Source organism: Myotis myotis, unplaced genomic scaffold (genome assembly GCF_014108235.1).
Source record: "Myotis myotis isolate mMyoMyo1 unplaced genomic scaffold, mMyoMyo1.p scaffold_m19_p_5, whole genome shotgun sequence".
NCBI classification, from domain to species: Eukaryota; Metazoa; Chordata; class Mammalia; order Chiroptera; family Vespertilionidae; genus Myotis; species Myotis myotis.
Genome location: NW_023416357.1, coordinates 54,716,547 through 54,744,346, shown reverse-complemented (window position 1 = coordinate 54,744,346; position 27,800 = coordinate 54,716,547). Strand labels below are relative to the sequence as shown.

At 41.9% G+C, this 27,800-nt stretch overlaps 3 protein-coding genes across 6 annotated transcripts in view; 1 reads left to right on the top strand and 2 right to left on the bottom strand.

The window, feature by feature from the left end:
• Positions 1 to 1,031: 1,031 nt before the first annotated feature.
• On the top strand, positions 1,032 to 27,674 carry LOC118656922 (zinc finger protein 665-like). Of its 2 annotated transcripts, none has more exons than XM_036310714.1 (2): positions 1,032 to 1,878; positions 7,524 to 11,994. In XM_036310714.1, exon 2 carries the CDS (start codon positions 7,846 to 7,848, stop codon positions 9,595 to 9,597), a length of 1,752 nt encoding a protein of 583 aa, XP_036166607.1. In that variant the 5' UTR covers positions 1,032 to 1,878; positions 7,524 to 7,845; the 3' UTR covers positions 9,598 to 11,994. The 2 variants fall into 2 exon arrangements, 1 of the variants encoding a protein (XP_036166607.1); XR_004967770.1 differs by lacking the exon at positions 7,524 to 11,994 and adding an exon at positions 27,149 to 27,674 and having other exon boundaries at positions 1,033 to 1,878.
• On the bottom strand, positions 13,328 to 14,753 carry GPR150 (G protein-coupled receptor 150). The gene has a single exon (XM_036310719.1). It carries the CDS (start codon positions 14,736 to 14,738, stop codon positions 13,470 to 13,472), a length of 1,269 nt encoding a protein of 422 aa, XP_036166612.1. The 5' UTR covers positions 14,739 to 14,753; the 3' UTR covers positions 13,328 to 13,469.
• Positions 20,945 to 27,800, bottom strand: part of ARSK (arylsulfatase family member K) — a 29,021-nt gene continuing 22,165 nt past the window's right edge. For 2 of the 3 annotated variants that reach the window (XM_036310717.1, XM_036310718.1), the window contains 3 exons: positions 24,319 to 24,543; positions 22,856 to 23,080; positions 20,945 to 21,582 (listed from right to left, as the gene is read on the bottom strand). In XM_036310717.1, the coding sequence (XP_036166610.1) occupies positions 21,275 to 21,582; positions 22,856 to 23,080; positions 24,319 to 24,543 (758 nt within the window). In that variant the 3' untranslated portion in view covers positions 20,945 to 21,274. The remainder of the gene's footprint in view (positions 21,583 to 22,855; positions 23,081 to 24,318; positions 24,544 to 27,800) is intronic. The other variant, XM_036310716.1, reaches the window with a different exon arrangement.

Here is a 27,800-nt window from a genome sequence, read left to right as displayed (position 1 = left end):
AATATATAGCTCCAGGGCATCCCCTTGCTTTTAGGGCCGGAGAAGAGAAATGCCTTTGCAGTAGTTTTGTGCCATCTCTTTGGGTGGCAGATAACAGGGAACTAGCGCTCTTTCAGTGAGTGCCAATGGCTGGGCTCTGTGCTTATAGAAACTCGTTCATCTTCACAAACCCCCTGCGGTACTGTATGTTCCAGACGAAGGAACTAAGGGTAAAGGGCTCTTTTTTAACAAAAGCTTCCTCAAACTCACAAAGTAGCAGTCAACATTCAAACCCAGATCCGATGAGTCTAAACTTGTGAACACTGAAATATGAACCTTAACCTTTCATCGAAAGAGTCTCCGTGGACTTATAAAAACACGTGGCCTGCAAGTGAACTCTGAGAGTTACCAAACCGTTTAGCAAAGTAAAAATCTCTCTCTCACCACATAGATCACCAAAGATGGTGGTCCTCCGTTTTATAATTTAGGAACGCTAATGTGTTAAGAGTTGTGAAAAGAAATGTTTAAAAAGGAACATTTCCCCCGATAATTTAATAAAGTCGCACAGCGTCATGGAACCGGCTACCACGCCTGGGACGTTAGGGATGAGACCGCCAGGGAGCTCCCTGCAGGTGAACCCCGCCTCTGCCGAACAGGTGTCTCCGGCCCGGCTCTGGAGGGGGCTGCGCGCTGGAAGGGGGCTGCGCGCTGGAGGGGGCTGCGCGCTTGAGGGGGGCTGCGCGCTGGAGGGGGGCTGCGCGCTGGAGGGGGCTGCACGCTGGAGGGGGGCTGCGCGCTGGAGGGGGCTGCGCGCTTGAGGGGGGCTGCGCGCTGGAGGGGGCTGCACGCTGGAGGGGGCTGCGCGCTTGAGGGGGGCTGCGCGCTGGAAGGGGGCTCCGCGCTGGAGGGGGGCTGCGCGCTGGAGGGGGCTGCGCGCTGGAGGGGGCTGCGCGCTGGAGGGGGGCTGCGCGCTGGAGGGGGGCTGCGCGCTGGAGGGGGCTGCGCGCTGGAGGGGGGCTGCGCGCTGGAGGGGTCTGCGCGCTGGAGGGGGCTGCGCGCTGGGCGCCGGTGAGAACCCGTCACTGCGGCCCAACGTTGGGAGCCGGGCCGGCCGCGGTCCTTCGGCTCTGCCCGCCCAGGGGCACAGGACTGGAAGCTACTGAACATTTCAGTAAAGACGGCCGGCAGCCTCGGACGGGGCCGGCGGGCGGGGACTGTTCCGCCCGCACACCTCCGGAGACGAACCCATGCGGAGGCGGCCCCGCCGCTGTTGTCATGCCTCGGGGCTCACCAGGTTGGGAAGGCGGTTGGAAACCGCCCGCCTGCCCAGCGGCGGCGACAGGCTCGGGGTGTGGCGCGGCCTCTAGGGCGAACCAGGTGTGTGAGCTTCGCTGGGCCTGGGCGGAAGCCTGCCCCGGGGGTTAACGGTTAACCGACGCGGGGCCGAGGCCCGGGAAGGCCGCGCTGCTCAGAAAGGCCAGGGGAGGGGAGGGGGAGGTGGGGAGGGCAAGAGCCACACGAAAGCCTCCCTCGCCAGCCCAGGCTGCCCGAGCCGCCGCCGTCGCCGGAAGTCCGAGCCCAGGCCCGCCTCCCAGCCGGAAGCAGCGGCCTCCGCGAGCCCCGCCCCGCCCCACGCCCGGCCGCCGAGGGCCGCGGCCGGAACAGAATTTACCTTCAAGTTCCTCGCTTCTCCTCGCCGTGAGCGGCCCGCCGCGGACCCCGCGAGAAGCTACTGCGAGAGCCGGGGCTGCGGGCAGCGGCCGAGCCTCGGGAGGCGGGGCGAGCCGCCCACGTGACCCCGGCGCGCCCGTCTCCGGGAGCCTCTGGGCGGCACCGTGGACCAACCACGCTCTGCCGGGACCTTCGAACCAAGTCTCATTAATCTTGTATTTCACAAACGTAAGTGGCATCCATTTATTTTGAAATAGTTGTTGATCTCACCACATTTAAGATGTTTTATTGCAAGGAAGAATGGTTACAGGAAATACAGTGTAGACATGTGAATTGCTTGTAGCCATGGAATACTGTGTGTACCCTCTTTAGTGTAAAAAATTGTTTCTCGAGATACAAATACATAGGTCTGTACATAAGCTTTTTCTTAAAAAAAAAATAACAGTGGTTTCTTGGAGGAACGAGGAAAGATTTTCACTTTCATATTTTAAACTTTGCAACTTTGTTTTTTCTCTTTATACTTCTCCGAATTTAAAAAGCAACAACGATCTTGTGTTCAAAACTGGCAGCTAGGTGCTCTGGTGTGTGTGTGTGTGTGTGTGTGTGTGTGTGTGTTTTAAAGCCTCCTTGACTGTCTTCTAATGCAGTGGTTCTTAACTCTGGCTAAACTTATGAGTCACCTGGGGGTATTAAAAGTCCTGATGCCCAGACCGATGAAGTAAAAATCTTGAGGGGGAGAAGGATACATTTTTTCTAACTTCCAGGTGATTCCAGTGTGACCTCAGGTTGGAAACCACAATCTATGTTTAATATCCTGATATATTGATCTCAGATCCTTGAGTTGCCAATGCCGGGGCCTTGGGCTGCTGAAACCCAGAAGCCTTTTCCATTTATCCCCAAATGCCATGCAAATGACTTTTTTTTTTTTCTCTGAGCCAAAACATGTAAAAGATTGAGAAGCCCAGAATAATGGGTTTGCTTACAATGCCATTTTCTTCAGATTTTTATTATGTTTAGTATAGCTTTAGGGTGATAGTTGTATTTTACGGGATAATTTCTAGTTTGCCCGTTTGTTTCACTGATTCAAGCACAAATTAAACATCTAGTTTTGAAGAATTGCTTTACCGAAGTGGTAATAAAATATATTTGGATTTATTATAATTTACATGATCTGTTAGCAATCCCAAATTATTTTATTGACACACAGAATATGTTAGTAGTCCTCAGTTGGTGTCACTGAAGGACTAAGTAAGGTTTGCTATTTCTAATGAAAAGTTCTTTTTTGCTTTGGCACATGCCGGAAGCCGGTCCATCCTTGCTGCTTGACACAGTCGCTGCAGGGAAGAAACATCTGCACAGCATATGTTTCAAGGGACCTGGCATACTGTTCTTAATATGTTTGCTCCCCTTCTTAGCGCCATGTGCTCTAACTAGGCCCACCTCCCTGAGAAAGGTTGTTTCCCCAGGTGGGGATGTTTCCCTGGAGTTAGGGATTAACAGGACTAAGGAAGGGAATAAATCAGTAAAACCCCTTAACTAAGTGCCAGGCGGGTAGTTAATCACCTTAACTACAAACAATCAATGCTTAAGCTACATAATCTTTACTTAGGCCAGCCTTGGGCAAACTACGGCCCGAGGGCCTCTTTGAAGTGAATAAAACTAAAAAAAAAAAAAAAAGACCGTACCCTTTTATGTAATGATGTTTACTTTGAATTTATATTAGTTCACACAAACACTCCATCCATGCTTTTGTTCCGGCCCTCCGGTCCAGTTTAAGAACCCATTGTGGACCTCCAGTCAAAAAGTTTGCCCACCCTTGACTTAGGCCATTCAGTAGAGTAGTGACCTTGGAATGGAGATAACAAACTAGCCCTAACCTTTGGAATAGAATGGATAGGATTAAAATCAACAGAGCTAGATAGAGATAAGATTTTTAGCAAAGGTCAGATAAGAAACTATAAACAGAAAACAAGGAACTGTAGAAGGTCAAGGGAGGACCCAAAACATACCATGATATAGAGGCATGCTTATAGAATCGAGAAGTATAAAATACAGCTGTAACAGGACAATAGAGAGAATCTGGCTATGCTGATCATCTGAACGCTTTCTCTGAGTCCATCATTCTTTGCCGACTCCATCCACACCTTTGGGGACCACTGGGGCTGGACCCTGGCAGGCATAAGCTGAGCATTAATATAAGACACATCCACTGACCTTAAATCTGATTTTGAATAAACTGAAGACCTCAGTAGATATACATGAATATATGCATACACAATGAGAGAGAAGTGGGAATTTTTTTTTTTAAATCTCCACCGAAAGTAATAATGTGATTAGTCATGTAAAATACAAAATGCTTTGAAAGCTGAAGTGGGAGGCTGAAAAAAAACTACCTTTCTCCACTTCTGAGACTCAGGTCTACAAACACACGCACACACCCATGCAGCGTAGGCATGCTCATGAATTAAAAGCAGGAGCCCATAAAGTCCATTTGAAAGTCATTACAGTTCAGAATAAAATTCATGATTCATACTGTCATTTTACTTTTCTCCTCCCCATATCCCCCCCCCCCCCCCTTTTTTGTTCATTAGAACAGTTTCAGCTAGTGTAGGCACAGCTCCCATGAAGGTGTACCTGAGGCCATTTGGAGGCACTTTCTTCCTAACTTTCATTCTTTCCTTCCCTACTAGTGACACCTAGTGGTAGCGGCTGGCATGAGTTTTGTTACCTACCACAGAAAACTAACTGGCTTTTCTTCTGTGATCTGGCCCCTCAATATCTTTGCAGATAGTTTCACTTGTCCCTTCTCACTTTTGAGCCCCGTTCCTCTGCTCTGAGCATGAGGCTGTTTCTAGGCAGGGTTTTCCAGGACTAAGTCTTTCCTCTCAGAAAGGTTCAAAAACTGCCTTCAGTCCTAAGCCAGTCTGTCTAGTGAGCTAGTGAAAAAATCTGTGTGCTGCTAGTTTCACCTCAGGGAAGTTTGAAGAATATCCATCAATCTGGATTTCCTATTCCTTCAAACCAGAAAAAGATGATAACATGGCCCTTATTAGTCCCTGGGGATTCAGATTATGAGAAAGTGAGGGTGGCTCTAAATGCCACCTATCTGCTTATGACTTGTAGATGGAAGTCTGCACGATATTCATACCTGCCTGATATTCCACCTGGATATTGTGGCAGAAAGAGTGGTGCTCACCAAACATTCCATCTACTACCCCATGTTTCCCAACCCCACTTACAGGTGATTGAGACCTGATGGCTAGTTTTGGCCAATGGACTGTGAGTGAAAGTGCAGTGTCACTCCTAGACTTAAGCATAGCAGAACTGATATGAGACTTCTCCACTCACCTCTTTTTTCTGTCACAACAATTGACATTCTAGACCAGCACTAGACCAGTTTTTTTCAGTCGGATCTCACGGACCACCGGTTGGCAACTGCTGTTCTAGAGGGTAGAGCCTCCACCAGCCTGAGTCCCTGAGTGACTATGTGGGAAGGAGACTACCCACTCCCTCCCCCAACTCACCAACTTCTACCAAGCTATAAATGACATGTAACTTAAGTGCAAAATAAACATTTATGGTGCTAAGCCACTGAAATTTTAAGATTTCAGTTTATTATTGCAACATAGCATATTTAATCTATCTCATACATAACTGTCTCAAATTTTGTGTTCAGAATTGAAATAATTTCCTCCCATAAACATACCTATACTTCCTTTGTCCCTGCCATCTCCATAAGTGACAACATTGTCCATCTTTGTTGGTTTTGTTTTTAACTGTTCCCTTTTAACCCTAATAGGGGATAGAGTCCTGGAGTGTTAGTCCAATTGAAATTCCTTTACATGAGACCACAGGGTAAGGGATGTGAGTTCCTGTCTAATACTCCACAGAGCCTGGTGTTTCTGGTCTGGGTGTGCTGCATTTAGGGAGAGTCTATAAAGTGCCAAAGTCTCCACATCTGCTGCGAGGGGCATTTTAAGTCTTGAACACAGAGGCTGATTTCAGCTCCTCTTGTTATGGAATGAATTAGTTTTATGCAACTTGCTTGCAGAGGTGATTCTCCAGTATTCCTCACCTTTGTGCCACTTGGGGTATCACCTGTGCACATTTTTGACTCTGCTGTTGCTATTGCTCCATCTGGTTTCCTGTGGTCATAGGGAGCAAGAATACCTCTGCCACATGCTTTTACAGACAGTGCTTTTCTTCTTCTTTTTAAAAAATATTGTTGAAAGTATTAGATCATTCTTTTTCCCCCATTAACCTCTTCTAGCCAACTTCTGTCCCCACCCCACCCCATTAGGCCCTCACCACACTATTGCCTGTGTCCACAGGTTATGCATACAAGTTCATTGGTTGGTCTCTTCCCATCTGCCCTTCCCTGCCTTCCCTCTGAGGTTCAACAGTCTGTTCATTCTTCTATGACTCTGGGTCTATTTTTGATCATCAGTTTATTTGGTTCATTAGATTCCACATCTGAGTGAGATCATGTGATATTTATCTTTCTCTGACTGGCTTATTTCGCTCAGCATAATACTCTCTAGGACCATCCATGCTGTTGCAAATGGTAAGAGCTTTTTCTTTTTTATTCCTGCATAGTATTCCATTGTGTAAATGTACCATAGTTTTTTTATCCACTCATCTGCTGATGGGCACTTAGGCTGTTTCCAAATCTTAGCTATTGTAAATTGTGCTGCTATGAACATAGGGGTACATATATCCTTTCTGATTGGTGTGTCTGTTTTCTTGGGATATATTCCTAGAAGTGGGATCACTGGGTCAAATGGGAGTTCCTTTTTTAATTTTTTGAGGAAACTTCATACTGTTTTCCACAGTTGCTGCATTCCCACCAGCAAGGGACTAGGGTTCCCTTTTCTCTACAACCTCGCTGACACTGCCTTTCTTTGGTTCTGGGATTTGCATGATGCAATATGCCTTCAGAGCTTCAGGCCCCTCTGCTGTGTCCTGTTCCTCCTGGGAAGGCTCAGCTGTTTCTGACAGGTTAACTTGCTTCTTTCGTTGATCTCTTTCTCTGCCACATGCACTGTGTGCCAAAACTGAGTGCCTTCCTTGCTTCCTTTTATTTTCCACTTTTTTCCTGCCCAGATTTTTTTCTGAGTCTGCATAAATAATGCACTGTGCAAAAACAATTCTTCCTAAAGTTGGATCGTACCAATAAGAGATAACCTTCCATCAGGCCAGCATCTGAACCAGACCTGTACTTGCTCTGGTATTGTCCAGCCGACTTTACTTTAGTGTGTGTCATCTTGGTTGTATCTTCTCTAGGACCTAACTCAACACAATTCTCTTACCTGTTCCCTCAGGTATAGGCATTACAACTACAATAACTATCACTTTCAAACTCACCTATAAACACTGGGTATTTAATTCTGGTTTTCCTTGTCTTCTTCCATAAAACTGTCCAAATTTCTGTAACCACTTATATCTGCACTCGTCTTCAAGGAAGTGTTTCCAATGGGCTATGGGGTTACATAGTCAAAATGTGATTGCTAGAGGCTTGTGTATATGTGTGTGTGTTTTCTGTTTGGAGATGAGGACAATTCCCAAAGAAAAGGTTATTATGAAGAGAGCAGAGGCTCCTAAAAGATATCCACTTGGAGAGTCATTTTGTATAGTAACATATTGACTCTGAGAGGTACTTCTGTAAAGAAACCTATTGGGAAAAGATGAATAAGTTAGAAGATACCATAGGAAATATTAGGAAAAATTAATAATGTGGGATATTCTGCCAGATAACTGGCTTGGTCTCTTCAAAACACCATACCTTTTTAAAAAGGTCATGGAGGGAAGATGGTGGGTTCTCCCTGAGGAGGGTGTTTGTGCTTTAAAGCTGATGCTCTCCATCCACCTTCCAGGCGTTGAAGTCCTTGTTGAAGTCCCTGCTCAGAGCCTCTCACAGCGGAGTTTTTGGATGTCTTTGGGAGGAGAGACAACATGAAGACGAAATAAAACACCTCACAGTGTGGTCTCCATGTAGGAGCTCATTGTTCCTGACTCTCTCCTGTGACAAAGGACAGAAGGGAGTGGCCTTTTCCTCATTTCCAGCTCCTTCTGACTGTGAGTGTGAGGTGAGCCGATTAACAGGCTGTGCGGACTCCTTTGAAGGCACATTCTGGGACTCCTCAACATATTGTCACCTGAGAAAACAACACAGATCCCTATCAGGACCAGGACCAAATGGCTGCTTCTCAGGAACCGTTGACCTTCATGGATGTGGCCATAGATTTCTCTCAGGAGGAGTGGGAATGCCTGGACCCAGTTCAGCGGAAATTGTACGTGGATGTGATGTTGGAGAACTACAGCAACCTGGCCTCCCTGGCTGTACCACCTAAAGATAACCAGGCCTTTATGCCAAAGCCCGGAATACAAGATTTATTCTCTGAAATAATACTCAGTACACATGATGGAAATAGCATTTATCAATGGATTGAACATTGGAAAAACTTTAAGCAAGAGTCACATCTCAGTCATCATTCAATTGAGCTTGCACAGGACCATTATAAAAGTGGAGAAGTCTTGGACCAAATGTCCAGTCACAATATACTTCAGGTTATTCCTATTGTGAAGAAGACACACAAAAGAAGTAAATGTGTCCAGTCTTTTCAGCAATCATCAAATTACAATGAACAAGAGCATATTCATACCGGAGAGAAGCCTTATAAATGTAAAGCATGTGGCAAAGCCTTTAAGTGTCATTCATCTCTCATTGTTCATAAGGGAAGAATTCATACTATTGCAAAATCTTACAAACTCACGGCAAATGGAAAAGGCTTTAGTCAGTCCTCAAGACATACTCAGCATCATAGAAATCATACGGGAGAAAAGTCTTATAAATGTTCAGAATGTGGCAAAGCCTTTACCAAGCACTCAACCCTTAGTATTCATCTGAGAATTCACACTGGAGAGAAACCTTATGAATGTAATGAATCTGGCAAAGCCTCTAGACGGTCCTCACACCTTACTTATCATCAGAGAGTTCACACACGAAAGAAGCCTTATAAATGTAGAGATTGTGGCAAAGGCTGTTGTAGCTTCTCAGATCTTACTAAGCATCAGAGAGTTCATACTGGCGAGAAGCCTTATAAATGTAGAGAATGTGGCAAAGTCTTTAGATGGCCCTCAAACCTTACAACCCATCAGAGAGTTCATACTGGACAGAAGCCTTATAAATGTAGAGAATGTGGCAAAGCTTTTATTGATTCCTCCAACCTGAAAAATCATCAGATTGTTCATACTGGAGAAAAGCCTTATAAATGTAGAGAATGTGGCAAAGCATTCAGTACGTCCGCAAAACTTAATCATCATCACAGAGTTCATACTGGCGAGAAACCTTATAAATGTAGAGAATGTGACAAAGTCTTTAGCTGGCTCTCAAACCTTATTACCCATCAGAGAGTTCATACTGGACAGAAACCTTATAAATGTAGAGAATGTGGCAAAGCTTTTATCGATCCCTCCAACCTTAAAAGTCATCAGACTGTTCATACTGGAGAAAAGCCTTATAAATGTAGAGAATGTGGCAAAGCATTCAGTACGTCCACAAAACTTAATCAACATCACAGAGTTCATACTGGAGAGAAACCTTATAAATGTAGAGAATGTAGCAAAGTCTTTAGCCATTCCTTCACCCTTAATCGTCATCAGAGAGTTCATACTGGAGAGAAGCCTCATAAATGTAGAGAATGTGGCAAAGCCTTTAGAAGTCCCTACTCCCTTAATATACATCAGAGAGTTCATACTGGAGAGAAGCCTTATAAATGTAGAGAATGTGGCAAAGCCTTCAGTGAGTCCTCAACACTTAATCGCCATCAGAAAATTCATACTGGAGATAAGGCTTATAAATGTAGAAAATGTGGCAAAGCCTTTAGATGGTCCTCAAATCTTACTGCGCATCAGAGAGTTCATGCTGGAGAGAAGCCACATGAATGAAGAGAATGTGGCACATCCATTGGCAGCTCCTCAAACCTTACTGCACATCAGAGAGGTCATACTGGAGAGGAGCCTTATGAATGTAAAAATGGAACAAAGCTTTTCATCAGTGTTCCTACCTTATTGTACAGCAGAGCTCATACTTGAGAGAAGTATTACAAATAGGAGGAGTGTCATAAGTCCTTGACCAGCAGTGAGAACTTACTGAACATTACAGAATTCTGCCTGGGAACAAGCCTTATGAATGTGAAATATGTAGTAAAGTCTTTAAAAGCTGTTCATGTATTACTGTACATGAGAGACTTCATACTGAAGAGAAATCTTTCAAATGTAGAGCATGTGCAAGATCCTGTACCTGTAGCCCAAAATTTACTGGATATCAGAGACTTTTATAGTGGAGGAAAGCCTTACACTGTAGAAAATGTGAGAAAGCACTGGCTGGCTTGCCTCAGTGGTTTAGCGTGGATGTATGAACCAGGAGGCCAGGGTGCCATTCCTGGTCAGGGCTCAGGCCCCAGATGGGGACTCAATTCCAGGTATGGCTCTTGCAGGAGCCAGCTGATTAGTGATTCCCTCTCATCATTGATGTTTCTATAGCCCCCTCTCTTTTCCTCTTTGTGCTATAACAATGCCATCTAAACCTCTTCCTCCTCCACATCAGCCCTTCAGGCCCCTATAGCTTCTGTTCAGTAGTTTGGAATTTTATTAATGCTATAAATGACATCAGAATTTGGCAAATATATTGCTTTATATTCATGAAGTAGGAAGCCCACCATTCAATTTTTATGCTGGATTCTAAAGTTTTGAATGTTATTAATTTTTGGAATATAATAAATTGGCTTCTGTGTACTTTATAAAAGAATCAATAAAAATAAAGAGGTCAGGGAGGCTGTTTTAGAATAAAAGAGACTAAAGAGTTTTAACAATCAAATGTAATGTATGGACTGTAATTATATTTTAGTCCAAAAGAAAAAAATCTTTACAAATTATATTGAGGACAAAAGATAAAATTTGAATTTGAACCGGGTATTGTGATATTAGGGAATTAATGCTAATTTTCCTAAGAGTGATAATACTTTTGTGGTTATGCAAGCATGTCTTAGGAGGTACATGCTCAAGTTTTCAGAGGTGAAGTGTAAGCATATGATGTCTGCAACTAATTTTCAAGTTATTAAAAAACAACTAAATATATTTAACAATGTTAGCATTTTTAAATGTTAACTGTTGAAACTCAGTGGTGACTGTGTGGGTATTCTTTTGTATTATTCTTCAACTTTTCTGTATATTTTGTAATAAGTTAAAAAAGGAGAGAAGGGGCTATTTAACCTACTGTTCCAAATACTCAACTATAAAACTATTTTTTCTTTTATAATGTATTAATATGGAAGCCTCTGCTGCTTCACAAAGTATTCTGTAGGACACATTGGTCTAGGGTAGGCTCTTAGTACATTTAAGAAATATAGAATAATAATAAAGATTTCAGTGAAGAAGGAAATCTTAAAAAAATTCAAAATACACTTAAAAATCTCCATCCAGCTAGCTGAGGAAATGTTTACTGTATCATTTGCAAGGAAGCCTCTCTAAGGAGTTTCAAGCTTAACAGTGGCGTGACTTCACTGGCTAGATGAATGAAGGTTGCAGGTTGCAAAGTGGCTCTTGAATGTCCAGTATCCAAATCTTTTCTCTTAGTGTAACCTCATGGATGATGGCATAGGCTAAATTTTCAATCACCTGTATCCTTTGGTCCTTACTTAGAGCACTTTCAGAAAGAGAGAAAAATAAAAATGTATAGGCATTTGACACTTCCCATTAGGGATGAAGTTATAAGGACACCTAACAGTTTCCTGTGGCGGTAAATTTGATGTGCTAATTTGGGCTACAGATGCCCAGGTATTTGATTAAGTGTTATTCCTGGGTGTGCCTGGAGGGTGTTGATGGGAGAGATTTGTATTTGAACAGAGACTGAGTAAATCAGATTGCCCTCCCCAGTTTGAGAGACTGAATAAAAGCAAAGGTGGAGGGAGAGGTACTCTCTTACTGACTACTGAACTGGGCAGAGGACCTGAACAGACACTTCTCCCAAGACATACAAATGGCCAACAGATATACGAAAAGATGCTCAACTTCACTAGCTTATTAGGGAAATGCAAATCAAAACTACAAGATACGATCTCACACCTGTTAGAATGGCTATTCTCAACAAGCCAAGAATAACAAGTGCAGAGGTTGTGAAGAAAAAGGAACCCTATTCATTGCTGATATGAATGTAAACTGGTACAGCCACCATGGAAACCAATATGGAGTTTCAAGCCTAACGAATATTTCTTTTTGTAAATCTTCTGTCCATATGCCGAACTCATATGATGAATTATTCAATAAATATGTGTTGAATGCCTACTCTGTGTTGTAAGAGTTTGGAATATACAGGGTGGGGCAAAAGTAGGTTTATAGTTGTGAGTGTGAAACAAGTGTCTTGTATTATTATTTATTAATCATTGTATTTTCCGTAGAAACAACTGTAAACCTACTTTTGCCCTCCCCTGTATCAGTGAAACAAAGACCTGAGAGAGCATTGACTCTGCGAGTGAATTTTACCAATCTTTGCCCCCTTCTGCATCTTATTTTGCATTTGTGCATATACAGGAAACACTATAATGGAAAGCTTTCAGATTCTCAGCTGAAGGACACTGGCAAACAAGTGGATATATTGCTCATAAACGCTGTAGAACCAAGGACAGTTAGTGAGGAGGGTACCAATGAAATCTCCTTGACCTTGTTCTCAGCAATCCACACCAATAGACACTGCTTTCATTTTTTAAAAAGTAGTTTTACATGTACATGCAGCATTCTGAGGCTACAGCTTCCTTCCTAGCTGCAAATCTTGAGGCTCCCCAACCTGGGACAGTGAGCCCCGCCCAGACCCACCACTTGGTACTTCTTTCCTCCACCTTAGAGGCTGGTCTGAGCTCAGGGATAAATGCCTTCTGAAAGTCGGCATTTTTGAAAGGGACTAAGGGAAGCTTTTATGTCTCCCTCCGACAAGTCCAGCTTCTAATGAAGTGGAAGCTAGGTTGTAAACAAAGACCCACACTTGCCGAAACCGGTTTGGCTCAGTGGATAGAGCATCGGCCTGCGGACTGAGGGGTCCCAGGTTCGATTCTGGTCAAGGGCATGTACCTGGGTTGTGGGCATATCCCCAGTAGGAGATGTGCAGGAGGCAGCTGATCGATGTTTCTAACTATCTCTCTCCCTTCCCCTCTGTAAAAAATCAATAAAATATATTTTAAAAAAAAGAAAAGGAAAAAGACCCACACTGATTTTCTTCTGAGAAAACACACCACCCCCCACCTCACCAAAACAAAAACAGCACTAATTGTGTTGTTATTTTACGAATACTCCGTGGCTGTGAAGTAACAGCACAATTACATTTCTCACAGTACCACTGGTACAATTTCCGGGCTCCTGGGGAGAGCAACGTGGGGATTTTCCTCCTGGAAAGAAAGGCAAATTGGTCCCCAAGGTATACTTGGTAGAATCACAACTCAAAATAAGTAAAAACAGATGATAACCCAGCAAATAAAAGCTTGGCAGTTCAGCTAAAACAGACGATGTTATCCAGAAACCTATGGGAGCGTAAAAGAGAACTTAAATTTCCCAAAGTCTTGCTCCCTCGTTTCCAAGTCGGAAAATGTGAACAGGAACTGAAAGGAACCGGAAGAATGTAGGGAAATGTAAACATTACAAAAAATATATATATCAGGAGAATGGAGAAAGTGGACAGCTTCGGTGTCCCTCTCTCAGAGACCCTCCGGTCCGCTGTGATCAGAGGCGGTGCCGCGGCAACAGATGGCCCGTCTCTGGCCACGGACCCCCTAGAACGCGCTTTCGCAGGAGCAGGGCAGCGGCCAGGGGGGTGGCGGCGGGGGGCGCAAGCAGCCCTTCTCCAGCTGCTCCCGCCGAGCGTGGTGATAATGGGGATGGGGCCAGCGGTGGCGGTGGAGCGCCTGGTGGCCTTGGGGCCCCTCATCGTCCTCCGAGACTCCCCCCCGCACGCAGCAGTCCGCGCCCAGGCGCTTCCGCAGCCGCCGCCGGAGCTGGCAGTCTCCCGCCTGGAAGAAGAGGTAGACGAAGGGATTGAGGGCGCTGTTCGCCACCCCGACGAGGCGCAGGGCCACCGCCAAGTCCTCAGCATCCCACTCTCCCACCGGTCCCGACGACCACGCAGCTGCCAGCCGGGCAGCAAAGTAGGGCAGTCCGCAGCCCACGAACAGCAGCGCTAGAACCAGGCTCATCTTCAAGCTCTGCACTTTGGCGCGCGGTAGCGCGCTGTGGACCGGGGCTTGGCCAGGACTTGACGCGGGCGCCGCAGCAGATGGGGCCGGAGGCGGGCGCTGCCACCAGGCGCAGATCAGGCGGCTGCAAGCGACGCCCAGGACCGCGACCGGCGCCGCGAATCCCGCGGTGGCCTCATAGAGCGCGTAGACCTGCAGGTGCCAGCGCGGCAGGGGCGCGAAGATGCCGCGGCAGCGATGCTCTCCGGGCCCGGCGCGGGCGGCGGGGGGCGCCGAGGGGGCTGCCCCGCGCACCACGAAGACCGAGGGCAGCGCCAGCAGCAGCGCCAGCAGCCAGCCCAGGGCGGAGAGGGCGCGCGCGGCCAGCGGCGGGCCCTGGGGACGGCGCACGGCGCGCTGGCGCTGGAGGGCAATGAGCACCACCAGGTGGGCCGAGGCACCCCGGCCGGATACCTGCAGTAGCCGCACGAAGCGGCACTCGAGGTCGCTCGCGGCCCGATGCGACGCGCCCAGCAGGTCCCAGGCCAGCTGCGGCAGCGCGGTGCCCCCGCACGCGTACAGGTCGGCCAGGGCCAGTTGCACCAGCAGGAAGTCCATCTGGCGACGCTTGGGACCCGCCCAGGGCCCACCGCGGCCGCACAGGCGGCACAGTACCTTGGCGTTGCCGGCCACAGCCACCACCAGGATGGCCCCCAGGTAGACCAGGCGGCTAGGCGGGCCGGGCGGCGGTGGCCCCGGGGCGGGGACTTCCCGTCCGGAAGTCAGGTTGAGACCCCAGCCCAGAGAGAGGGGTGCCGAGTGGTTGGGCGCCGGCGACCGAGTTGGGAGGCTGAAGGAATGATGCTCCATTCTTACCTTGGAGGAAGAGCAGGGACCGAAAATCTTCGGCAGGGCGAAGGAAACCGAGGGGGAGGCGAGGCTGCGCGCGGCGCGATGCCGGATCTGTCAGTTCCCAAAGTTAGTTGAAGACCCACCTGCACAGAGGGGCAGCTGGATTCCGGTATATTTGTGCTGAGATATTTTTTCATAGGTTGCCTTCGTCACTTGTCACTCGAATGTGGGTTGTACACTCGAGGAACACACATGATTCCTATTCTCCACCTTCTCCATGTCTGCCCTCCCAGTCCTTCTCCCCTTCCCATCTCCGCCAAGGCCCCAAGGTGCCCTCGCAGGAGCCTCACACCACTGGGCTCTGGAACCTCCCGGGTTCCCCATTTACCTGTAGAGCCCATCTGGACAGAAGGTCGTTTTGCCGGGGCCGTTGTAAAGGCTCATGTTAACCCAAGACCAACACACAAAAGATAAGCTCCTGACTGAGATTGTACCCCTCAAAATGGTTCCATGATTGCCAGTAGGAAAAAAGAAAAGAAACAAGAAACCAGTTTTGATGAAAAAAATTAAAAAAGATTTGAGATGTTGTGGATCTGTACTAGCAGGAGAAAAACAAACACAAGAAACCTAACAGCATTTTGAGCAAAGAGGATCCCATCCTTAAATAAAGATGTATCTTTGGCCAACAATGAGAGGATTTACTTGGACTAAAGTCAGTGCCGTTTGGCAATTAGCAGTTGAAGTGGTTTGCAGATACCTAGTTTCAAATACTCATTACAAGAAGCAGAGGATCACAGCTGCTCTCTGGGTGATATAAAATTCATTTCATTAGTCTGAAGAGGGCATCGACAGGTTTTATGCAAATGGTAGTACATTTGTTACTTTTCCCCTAATATTTTCGTTCAGGGATGATGTGTCATCATGGCTTCTCCTCTTGATTCTGTCTTCCAGCAGGTGGGAGGTAGCTAGGAGGGACTACGCTTCCAATAAGCTTAGAGAAAAGGTGACTAAGAAAATAAGGCAGCCAAGTTTTAAAAAAGAAATTCAAGTTACAGGAAATGGTTTAGGATAAATGCTGCCTCTTATTTTAGCCCTCTATCTTCACAAATTTTAGTTTTCTTGTTGAAAGCATCTATTTGTCTTTTGTGCACCCTCCTTATTAGTCACCCTGAAAGTAGAATTCCTGCACTTCCTGATCTGGGAGTCTGCTGGGCTCACATTCCCAGGCTGAGAAATCATTTGGCACTTCAAGGTGCATGGGGTAGGAGGGCTTGGTGGGTGCAGGTGACAATCTTGCCATTTGCTGTAGTAATCCAATTTCCTGAGCTATTGTCCTTTGGCCAGAGACTTTATAATTTTCATCATCATATCACTAGTGCTTAGCACTGGGCTTGACACATGGTAGGTTTCAGGAAATATGTTTTGAGTTAATGAATTAATAGATATGCATTTGTTTTCATCCATTGTGCTGGGCACAATCAAGGATCATGAGTTGTATTTCATTTTAGAACTTCTCCATTGGCCTTTAATCTAGAAGTTTCTTCTCCTTTTTCCTTTCATGACACTGATGGGTCTGAAGGGTCCATGGCACATGTTTTGTAGACTGTCTCTAAAGTTGTATTTGTTTCCACATAATTAAATCTGGATTAGACTTTTTGGGCAGAAATACTACATAGGTGATACTTTGTCCTCAGTGTAATCATTTCAGGGCACATAATGCTAGTTTTTCTAAATATTGGTGATGCATGACATATAGGTTTCAAAATTAAGTATTTATTTTATTATAAAAGTAGTGCATATTAATTGCAGAAAAATTAGACAATACAGATTAGCAACAAAACACTTAACATACCATGCAGATAACATTAATACTCAAGTTATATATTCTTGAGACTATAATGACTAGATATATATATTTACAAAAATATGTAACATTTTGTATCCTTTTTTCATTTAAAATTATATTTGGACAGCTTTCTATGCCTATCAGTAAAAAATGTGACATAATTATGTTTAATGTGAAATGAATTGCAATGATTTAAATAACCCCCTATTTTTGGACAAATGTTTTCCAGTTTTCACTTTAGAAATAATTCCCTTCAGATACATTCTTCCATTCAGTTATTGGTATTCAGTTATTCCCTTAAGATAAAGCCTAGCATGGGAATTGCTAGGGCAGAGCACATGCATTTTTACAGCAATTTAATACATGGTGCACAAGCAATCTATGTGTCTTTTTCCCTGTGATCCCACCAATATTGAGTCCCATCGTTGTTAATTTTTGTCATTCTCTTATATGAAAAAATAGTGTTTGTTATTTCTTCATTTTTAAAGAAATAAATCTCTCCATGCTTGGAAGTGAGAGCCAGGCATTGATAGTCTTTAAACATACTCAAGTGATTCTAATTTGCAGCAAAGTTGTGAACCATTGTTATAGATTGGCGGTTAACAAATTATGGCCCACAGATCGAATCCTGTGTTTTTGTAAACAGTTTCCTGGGTACACAGCCAAGCTCATTTGTTTACTATTGTCTGTTGCTGCTTTCATGCTTCTAGGGCAGAACTGAGTAGTTGTCAGAGACCATATGGCTCACAAAGCTTAAAATAGTATCTGGATTTTTTCATAGAAAAAGATAAAACAAAGAGGGATAGAGTTTCTTTGTCCACTGTCCTGTGCAGAATTTTGCTAGAACTTACTGTTTCTAGAAGGTTCTGCTTTATTGTGAAGGCTACTCCCTTTCACCCCCTTCCCTGCCATGACCTAATGTGTTAGTTTTCTCCTCCAATGTGATATTTGAAAAACTCTAACTCATATTAATTCAACAAGTACTAAGCTTCTACTATGTGTCAGGCACTTGGGCTACTTGAGGAAACAAGTAGGACAAAAGGCCATTCCTGTATGGAGCTTTCATCCTAGTGGGGAAGGAGGTGTGGGAGATACTATAAACAAATTAAATGTGCAAAACATACACCAAACTGGGTGATGATGTTTTCCATGGAGAAAAATAAAGCAGGGAAGCCCTATGAGAAGGTAGAATTTGAGCAGTGACCTGAAGGTGGTAACAAAGTGAGCCATGTGGAAATCTGAGAGCAGAACTGCATTCCAAGAGCATTGACAAGCACAAAGGTCTTGAGATGGTGCATGCCTGGTGTGCCAGAAAACAACAGGGAGGTCAGTGTGGCTGGAGCAGAGGGAACAAAGTGGCAGTGTGCCGGAGATAACATTTGGCAGATCATTGGGACCTTATAGGCCATTCTGTTGGCTTTGGCTTTTACAGAGTAAGATGGGAAACCAGTGGAGCGTTTTGAGTATCCAGTGATGTGACTGGATGTATTTTAATAGAATCAGCCATGGGAAGACTCAGGGAGACCTCTTAGGAGGCTATTGCAAAATTCTAAACAGCTGAGTGTGGTAGATTGTAATAGGATGATAGCAGTACAGTTAGTTAAAAATGAAGCCCAAATATTGTCTTCAATCCAGTTTATAGTTTGTGTTGATTTCACTGTTTCTGGCATTAGGTAATTGGTCTTGGTCTTCCAAGTTTTTCTGGTTGTTAGATGCCATTTTGAATTAGATATTGTCCTTAAAATTAAATATACCTAATTATGATCCTGTACCTAACATACTTAAAACATTACGAATGCTTGGTAAATTCTAACAAGGGGTGCATATTAAAGGGTTTGGGTAGAACAAGTGGATTATATTTATCTTTACATGCCTGTTTGTTCAGAACCACATTTCTATGATTATTGTTTTATTTTTTCCTAAAATTAGCACATACATCCACACCTTAGCTATTTTATGTTCTTTAGTTTTAATCAGGAGATGGAAAGTAGATTTGCATATTTTACTTTTAACCTTAATAATCTAAGACTGAGATGTTTTTCTTAAGGGTTTTACATCAGAATATACCTGAAGTGAAATTTATTTCTCAGCAATTCATATATAACTACAAAGGTAATCTCAGACAAACTCACTGAAGACCATTAAGTCATTATATACAGGGTAGCTTTTGTATCTGGAAAACATAAGATACCAACTGAAAAACTGCAAACAATAGGATGGTTTGGTACAACATATAGAGAAATAAGAGTTTGCACAAATAAGCAACAACCAGTTAGAAGATATAATGGAAGAAAGATCCACTTAAAAATAGCACCACCACCAACAAATGGTAAAATAACTAGGAGTAAGCTCACCTCTGGCTGTATGTTAGGATCATCAGCTGGAGAGCTTAATAAACAAAACATAAGAACAAAACAGTGCCCAGCTGCCACCCTTAGAATTCTAATTCAATTGGTGTGGAGTGGGACCTAGGTGGTATTTTTTTTAAAGGTCCCTACTTTGCAAATATCTCTATGAAGATACTGATCTATTTTAGGAAAACTTAGAATACTACTGAATGTTATCATAGAAGATGTGAAGAAAGGGAAAAGCATACTCTATTCTTTAGAATAACTGAATATCATAAAGAATTCAATTCTCCCTAAAGTTGGCTATGAATTTAATATGATTTCATGAAAAGACTAACAAGATTTTTCATTTTTCACATTAGACACTCATTCTAAATTTGTATGGGAAATATAAGTTAGAAAGAGTAGCCAGGACAGTTCAATTTTTGTGGCTCAGTGGTTCAGCACTGACCCATGAACTAGGAGATTAAGGTTTGATTCCCATTCACATGCCCAGTAGGGGGTGTGCAGGAGGCAGCCAATCGATGCTTCTCTTTCATCATCGATGTTTCCGTCTCTCTTTCCCTCTCCCTTCCTCTCTGAAATCAATAAAAACATTATTAAAAAAAAAAAAAGATTAGCCAGGACAATTCTGAAAAACAAAATTGTTGCAAACTAGTCTGACCAGATATTGACTATCACACAAATTAGAACGGTCCATTGAAAAATGAAAAATGTTCTGAAAGACCTCAAATGGCATTTCAAATCAATAGAGGGGAAGATAATTTATTCAATAAAAGATGTTATATAATGAAGTGGCATTTTCTAACCAATGGGATTAATGTTAGTTTACTCAGTGAAAGGTCAATTGGATAGCCATCTTATAAAACAAACTAAAGTTAGATCTCTAAATGATAACCATTCCAGATGGGTCAAGAAGGATGAAAAATAAAACTCTAAAAGAAGATAAGTGGGGAAGACCATTCTAAATATATGTGACACAAAATCCCAAAGCTACAAAAGCAAATATTCATAAATTTGATTGCATGAAAATACCAATTTCTACATGTCAAAAACACCACAACAAAGTCAAAAGATAAATTACAAAAGGAAAAAAAAAACCTTTCCGCTTTTCTTACAAAGATCTAATATCTAAAGCATAGCTGTAATAAAGAAGGCCAACCATCAAAAGAAAAATGGGCAAAGAATAGAAAAATAGTACAGGTCATGGTAAAAGAAATTCCAATGGCTAGTAAGCATATGAAAATATACCTTACTCATAAAAATAAAAGTAATAATATATTTTTAACTTATCAGCTTGGCAAAGGATGTGAGGGCATTTCATTGCTGGATGAGAATTTAAATTGGTATAATTTCTTAGGGGTAATTTGGTAGTATTTTGTGTAGTTTTGCTAGACATAGGTCTTGTACCAGCAATTTCACTTCTAGGTACCTATTGTTAAGTGGGGAAAGAAAAAGAGCAAGATGCAGAATATTTTTGTATAGTATGCTACCATTTGTGTGTGTGTGTGTGTGTGTGTGTGTGTAAGAGTATAAAATTTGTAGATGCATGGTCTGTCTCTAAAAGAATACATAGGAAGGTGGTTATAGTAGTGGCCTCCAGGAAGGGGGACTGGGTGGCTGGGGGATGGGGAAAGAAGGGAAACTTCATGTTCACTGTTAACTCCTTTGTACCTTTTATATATAACACCTATTTTCTAAAAAAGCAATAATAAAGTTAGTCATATCCAGGGTCTATATCCCATCAATTATTTCAAATACTTGTACTACATAAACATATACTCCATGTCCCATCAAATACAAATAATTCATCAGATACCACCAAATACTCACAAATTACTATTTTATGGTTCATAAGTAATAATCAATAATAAAGTTATTCTACACTTTATATTATTCAGATCAATGTAATTTTATATTCTATTTGATTTTATCCTTAAAAGAGATTTTTAAAAAATATATATTTTATTGATTTTTTACAGAGGAAGGGAGAGGGAGAAGGATAGAGTTAGAAACATCGATCAGTTGCCTTCTGCAAACCTCCTACTGGGGATACGCCTGCAACCAAGGTACATGCCCTTGACTGGAATAGAACCTGTGACCCTTCAGTCCGCAGGCCGACGCTCTATCCATATCCTTTAAATACTTCCATTATATTGTAAGAAGTTGCTAAGAATGAGATGTTAATAGTAATCATTTTTGAAAATATATACTATAATTCTATAATGATTTTTTATTTAAAATAATATACATTCTTTACAAGTAAAAATACCTATAATGAAAGTTTACATTTAAAACTAACATGTAAAACACATAATTAATCATTATCTTTTAACATATTTCTATATAGCTCCAGAACATTATTTTCTTATTTTTGTTGAGATATTTTTTGGAGGAGTGTGGGTTTTAAGCCACTGATCAATTGCACTTTCATACTTTCTCGGTTCTTTCAGCCAGTCTTGATGCCACCTAAGATTTGCTATGACATTTGAATAGTTTTGCCCTATACTTTGTTTCCACTTGATAAACTGCTCTTTATTATATTGGTGGACAGAAGCAGAAACTTTAGGGTAGTTTATAATGGAACGAAGCTTCTGATCCAAAGAATAAGTAATTTCTGGAAACTTTGTAGCAATATTTGTTAGTTCATCTGGATCTGAGGAAATATCTGAAAGAAAAAAATTAAATACCTGTCAAAAGAATTACCTGAAACAAGAACATTTTTTAGAATGCCATTACTCTGTGACAGATGATGTTTTAGAATTTATTTTTATTTTCAGTTCCTCTTAGTATATATAGTACAATTATGGCCAGTATAAGTGGTAAATAATATACCAAAAGTTAAACACCTCTCTGAATGTTTGTTCAAATTATCTTCCTACCATCGTCCCACTATCCCATGTTTTTCTTATCCATCCTTTGATGGCATAAACAGCAAATCCTTATCACTAGTGAGCTGGCTTAGCTCTAATTCTTCCAGACTTTGATGCCTTACTTTGACAGGCCGAGAAAAAAAAAATAGTATGCTTTTATTGTCCCATATCAATAACACAAACTAAAGAATTATTTTGAGTTAATAATTTTGACATTTGTAACAAGGAAGGAAATGTAGGGAGAAATGAATATTAATAATGGCATTTGCAAATAGTATATGCAAAAAGGAGGCAAGGGATAAATAAAACCTTAATTCTAATAATGCTGCTTTAAAATTAATTCACAGAATAGTGAAGCTAGGAGGCATTTTGCAGGATTATGCTATCATCTAGTAGTGTTGTAAAGCTCTCTAAGATACCGGTGGGGTCCCTCAGCCTGGCCTGTGCCCTCTCGAAATCCAGGACCCCTTGGGGGATGTCAGACTGCCAGTTGGTAGTGCTGCCACGGAGGCGGGAAAGGCTCATGCAACCACAGCTGCGCTCGTGAGCCCGGCATCTGGCACCCATCGGTTAGCTGAGTGGTGCTCCTGCTGTTGGAGGGCACTGACCACCAGGGGGCAGCTCCTGCATTGAGCATCTGCCCCCTGGTGGTCAGTGTGTGTCATAGCAACCGGTCAACCAGTCAAACGGTCGACCAGTTGCTTAGGCTTTTACATATATAGATAGGTAATAATCCTCCAGAACAGCTGAAAGCATGGTATAATGACAGGGTGTTAACTACTGACTGGGAAAGATAACCATGAGTATTAGAAGACACCTTGATCAGAGAAAAACAGTGGTTTTGATCTTGAGTCTCAGATCAAAAGCTTTAGGGCACTAGCTCTGGAATACAGATGGTGATTTGCAAAGGATCTGCACCTCTCATGGGAAATCTTTTGTAGACTGTCCCATCATGAGAAGCAGCAGATATTCATGTAACAATAATTACTGGATCTGTTAGGCAACACTATGTGTAGGTCAGCTCATCACACATCATACTACACTTATGAAATATATGAACAAATTTACCGAATAGTTGAGGAGATACTGAAGCACCGTCAGAGTAGGCTATATACTTCCACTGGTTAGTTCGAAGCATGTAGGTGGACGCATTCACATTGCATCCATGGAATTCACTCAGAATCCAGGGTGGATGTAGGCTTTTAAATTTATGTTCATTCTCAAACATTTCTGATGATAATGGCAACAAAGAGTATCCGCTTATGTTCTGAGGCAGAGGAATCCCAGCAATGTCTTTAACACAAATAATACAATCTTTTAAAATAACTCATTTTTTATCAGTTGGACATTCATTAATGACATCACTAAAGGTCACAGAGGCTGTATATGTATTTTATAAGTATTTTGCCTGCATCCAAGTGCTTATTCCAATAACCATGCCTGGGCATGTTAACTACTTTGAATCTTAGTTTCCTCATTTGTAAAGGGAATAATAATAATACCTGCATTTCATAGGCTTATTTTAGGTTTCAATATAATAATTTATATAAAATTCAGAGACCAGTACCTGGCACACAGGAAACCCCTAACAAATATTAATTTATATCATCAGTCCTTTATTTCTGAATGATTAAATAATCACAGTTGTTTCTCACATTTGTTCCATGAGATACTAATAACGCCTATATAAGAAGGGGTTTATTAGTCACACATGTTTGCAAACAATGGTTAAAATTACATAGGTGAATTTACTGTAAATGTAAATTTATTGCTGATACGTGTCATAAACCTTCAGAGGTGGTGTATTGTATTCCATGTGTCCCAAAGTTATTTGATGACAGAACTCTTTTTACCCCCAAGTAGTACTTTGAGGAATAGTATTTTGCAGAACATATGTTGATAAATCCCAGATTATACTGATCTGAGGAAAACTAATTTATTTTTTCCTCATCAAATATAGGCATATAAACAATAGCACGAGAAATGTCTAACTTAAAAAGAGGTTGTAAAAAAAAAGGTATTTATAATATAACATAATGTAAAAATTGCTTCTAAGGTGTCTTTTTAAAATTCAAACTATCTTTTTCCTATAGAAAAATTATTAATTATGGCCAGGTACTCAGGATAGTTCCAAAATGAGTCTGTAGTTGCCCTCTCCACCTTTTTTCTGGTTTCAATGTTCTGTGTTTTTAGGTCTAATTAAATACTTCTAATAAAACATAGAAAGTAATAAGTAGTATATCTGTATTGCTAGAAATTAAACAATCGTATCTATGAAATTATGAACCTGAATATCTTAAGTGGCTTATTTGATAGTCATATCCTGATTGTGAATCTCTGGAAGGAAAAATGACTACAAGGGAGTAAAGGCCAAAGGAACCTGAGGAATATTATCCTCATATTTCAGATATGGATTGACTCACAGAGGAGTTGCTCAAGATTATAAACAAGTCAGCAGGGCCTCTGACTACTTTGCTTACTCATGCTCCAGCATTATTACAAATAAAGATTTATCAACTTACATTACTTACCAAGCATAGTAGGGTAAATATCCACAAGAGAAACCACATCTGATATTTGTAGGTTGGCCTCAATTCCCGGTCCCATTATCAAGAGTGGAACATGGGCACTAGCTTCGTACATACTCATTTTATAAAACTGACGATGTTCCATGGCCAGCTCTCCATGGTCTGAGGTGTATATGACAATAGTTTTCTCAAGAAGATTTAACTGGCGAAGAGCCAAAATAATTTCACCTACAATATAATCAAGATAAATCTTAATTAGTTAATGCTTTATTCTATCATAATAAGCTCATCACAACTCTAGTAAGAGTTTGTCAGGATGCTACTTAACATCTGAATATTATCTACTGCTCCTAAGTAATACTGTTTCATGTGCCTGTTCCTCAGTGGACAGACGAGAGAGGAAGGAGAAAATATAATACCTATAGTATAGTTTCTTTATTTGAAGATCACACTGGCATGCTTTTATGTCTCTACTAGAGGCCTGATGCATGAAGTTTGTGTAAGGGTGGGCCCTCGCAGCTGCCCTGGCTGCTGCCTCGGCCCTCAAAGCCCTGGCTTTGTCCGGAAGGTCATCTGGACAGTCGTTCTGCTGTTCGGTCTAATTAGCATATTACCTCTTTATTATATAGGATTAGAGAATAGGGGGAAATTTTTCCCTTTAGTGACTGTAATGAAAAAAAGACAGGTCTGGATATCAGCACTCTATATATGTCAAATAGTGAAAGAATTGATATCACACTGACCCATAATTACTCCCCAATGGGAGGAGGTAAGAGGAGTCAGAACTCCTCTTCCCTGCAACCCTTTTCCTAAATCCCCAATCTCCAGATCGTGCCCATGAAGGTGGTGGAGGGTTACGGAATTCCATTGTTGAAGAAGGACTGAAGTAGTATAGATAGTATATGAATGTGATGTAGCATATTCTTGGAAGGGGAATACCTGGACAGTAACATTTTCTGACCAGTCCCTGTTTCTTAGTGTCCTGAAACTTCCTCCTCATTATAATTAAGAATTACAGCAAGGCACAGTCCAGAGAGAGGAGTCATCCCTATTCTGGCAGTTCCTTTATCTGGGATACAGGGTTCTCTGTTTTATTTTTAAACACACACACACACACATACACACACACACACACACACACCCCAAAAACAAAAAACAATCACAGGTGATTCAGAGGTCCAGTCAGAACTGAGACCAGGGCTCCATGGAGTTATTTACAGAGTTCAGACAATCAGGATCTTTTATCTGGACAACTGTAATTTAACTGATCTTGCTTGCACTCCTGCTTCCTTTCCACAGTATTCCTTGTACCATTCTGGTGGATAGCTTTCTAAAATATCTGATCATGTCACACCCAGTTTATACCTTTTTCACAGTGTTCTATTGTTTAATTCTTTAGTACAACACACAAAGCCCCTGTCCACCCTCCAAGCTCAGTCCCCTCAGTTTCCCCTAACACCTGTAACTTTCACAACCCTCCCAACTTAGAATTCCCTGAACTAATAATAGTTAGTTTAGACTTTCTTGCCTCTGGACATATTCTGCCTTCTATTATTGAATGCCTTTTTTTCCACCATCTACTTGCTAAATTGCCATTCTTCCTTTCTGACCCAGCTCAAGCCTTTCCCCCCTGGTGAAGCAGTCCCCACTCCCCCAGGTAGAGTGAATCACTCTGTCCTCCAAGACTACAAATATAAAAAAGTAGTACATTACTGTAGTTACAACAATATATTATCATTGCTGGTAAATATTTACTGAGTTCTTACCATGTGGCAGGCACTATGGTTGCAAAGCTAGGCACTTAAAAAATACAACGTTGAATAAGACTGAATGTCCCTGCTTTCATGAAGCTCATATTCTTCAAGGGAAATGGACAGTAGACAAGTAAATCAACAAAATAATTAAAAGTTATGATGTAAGCAAACAAGAGTAAGTAGGATGATGGGGCTGGTATACTAACTTAGAGTGGTTGGGGAGATATCCCTGAGCTGCCAGCTAAAGACTGACAATAGCTGTCAGCTATGTAAAAAGCAAAGGGAAGGCATCCCAGGGAGAGGGAACAGTGAATATAAGGCCCTCGGGTAGAGTACATGCCTAAAGGGTTTTTAATTAATACATGACTGTTTTTATAATATTCAACTTAATACTCCCAGTGCCCAACAGTGCCTGATTACTAGGGGTCACTAAATGTTTGTTGAACAAGCATTGTGAACAGTAATACCATAAATACTCTTTGGTGATAAAATCAGTTAGAGATTTAACAAGGATACAATATATTTCATAACCTTTGTAACTTGAAGTGAGCTGCTGCATTTTTTTTTTTTTGCCTGAAGAGACTTCAAGAGTTGTATTCCCACACTCCCTGCAGCAACATTACATCCTATTTCACTTTAGTAGACATGGAAGAATGGATAGCGGCAAACATTCAAAAGAGATTTCCAAGGTGCAAATGGGTGACTATCACTAACATCAGAAATTATATAGATATAATTCAACATTTGTGTGGATTTAAGGATTAAAGAAACTGACTCAAAATCTTGTATTTTAGAGTAAGCAATTGGAAGGTCCTTTAGACTCTTTTAATACTAATTATAAATGATTTATCCATATGGCTGTTTTGCTTTCTGTTTTATACTTTTTAAAATTTTCCCAATAAACGCTTTTTAAGAAACAGCCATTCACTTGTTCACACCTCAAGTTTACTTTGTACAGAAAAGGTGCTACCCATACTTCACTAATGCAATTACATTCTACTCCAATGTGCAGCAGAATAAATGATACTGTATTGTGAAAAGAACTTGTTATAAAAAGGTGTATTTTTTTTTTAAACCAGGGTTTCTCCACATGAACTGGAAGCCGCCATAACTCTACAAGTGAGTAGGCAAAACACTTTCTTGACAATCACCTTATAGAGACAGGTTTGGTTTTGATCTGAATTAGAGAAGGAACTTCAAACTGATTCTGTACCAGAATACACATGGGGAAGCTGCCTTGGCCTTTAGGTAAGTTTGCTCTGAGGGGCCTGGGAGAACGGATTTGTTCTGCAGCTATCAGTCTGGGCAAAGTCACAAGATGCTACAACTACACTGTCTAAGCTCCTACAACCTACGCTGCCTTACAATGACCTGTCACACGTGTATCTGTGTCTGGCTGAATATGGGCAAACTGCAGAAATGTTTAGGGTTTGGTTCCAGATCAGCACAATAAAACGAGTATCACAATAAAGTTGTAATCTTTTTGATGGTGGAGGGTCTTCCCTTTAATTTGTAAAAATGTTATCTGTGAAGCACAATAAAAAGAGGTATGCCTGTACTGATTACTGATTAAAGCTGGTAAAAGGTTTTGTTTCAAGCAGATGATATAGCCTTCTATGACCTTTTCTTTGCGTATGAAAAAATCTAAGCATTTATTAATTTATAAATAATTAAAATAGAAAAGGCTTTTATTCTACTATTAATAATGCAAATTGTCCAATTTTTATATGT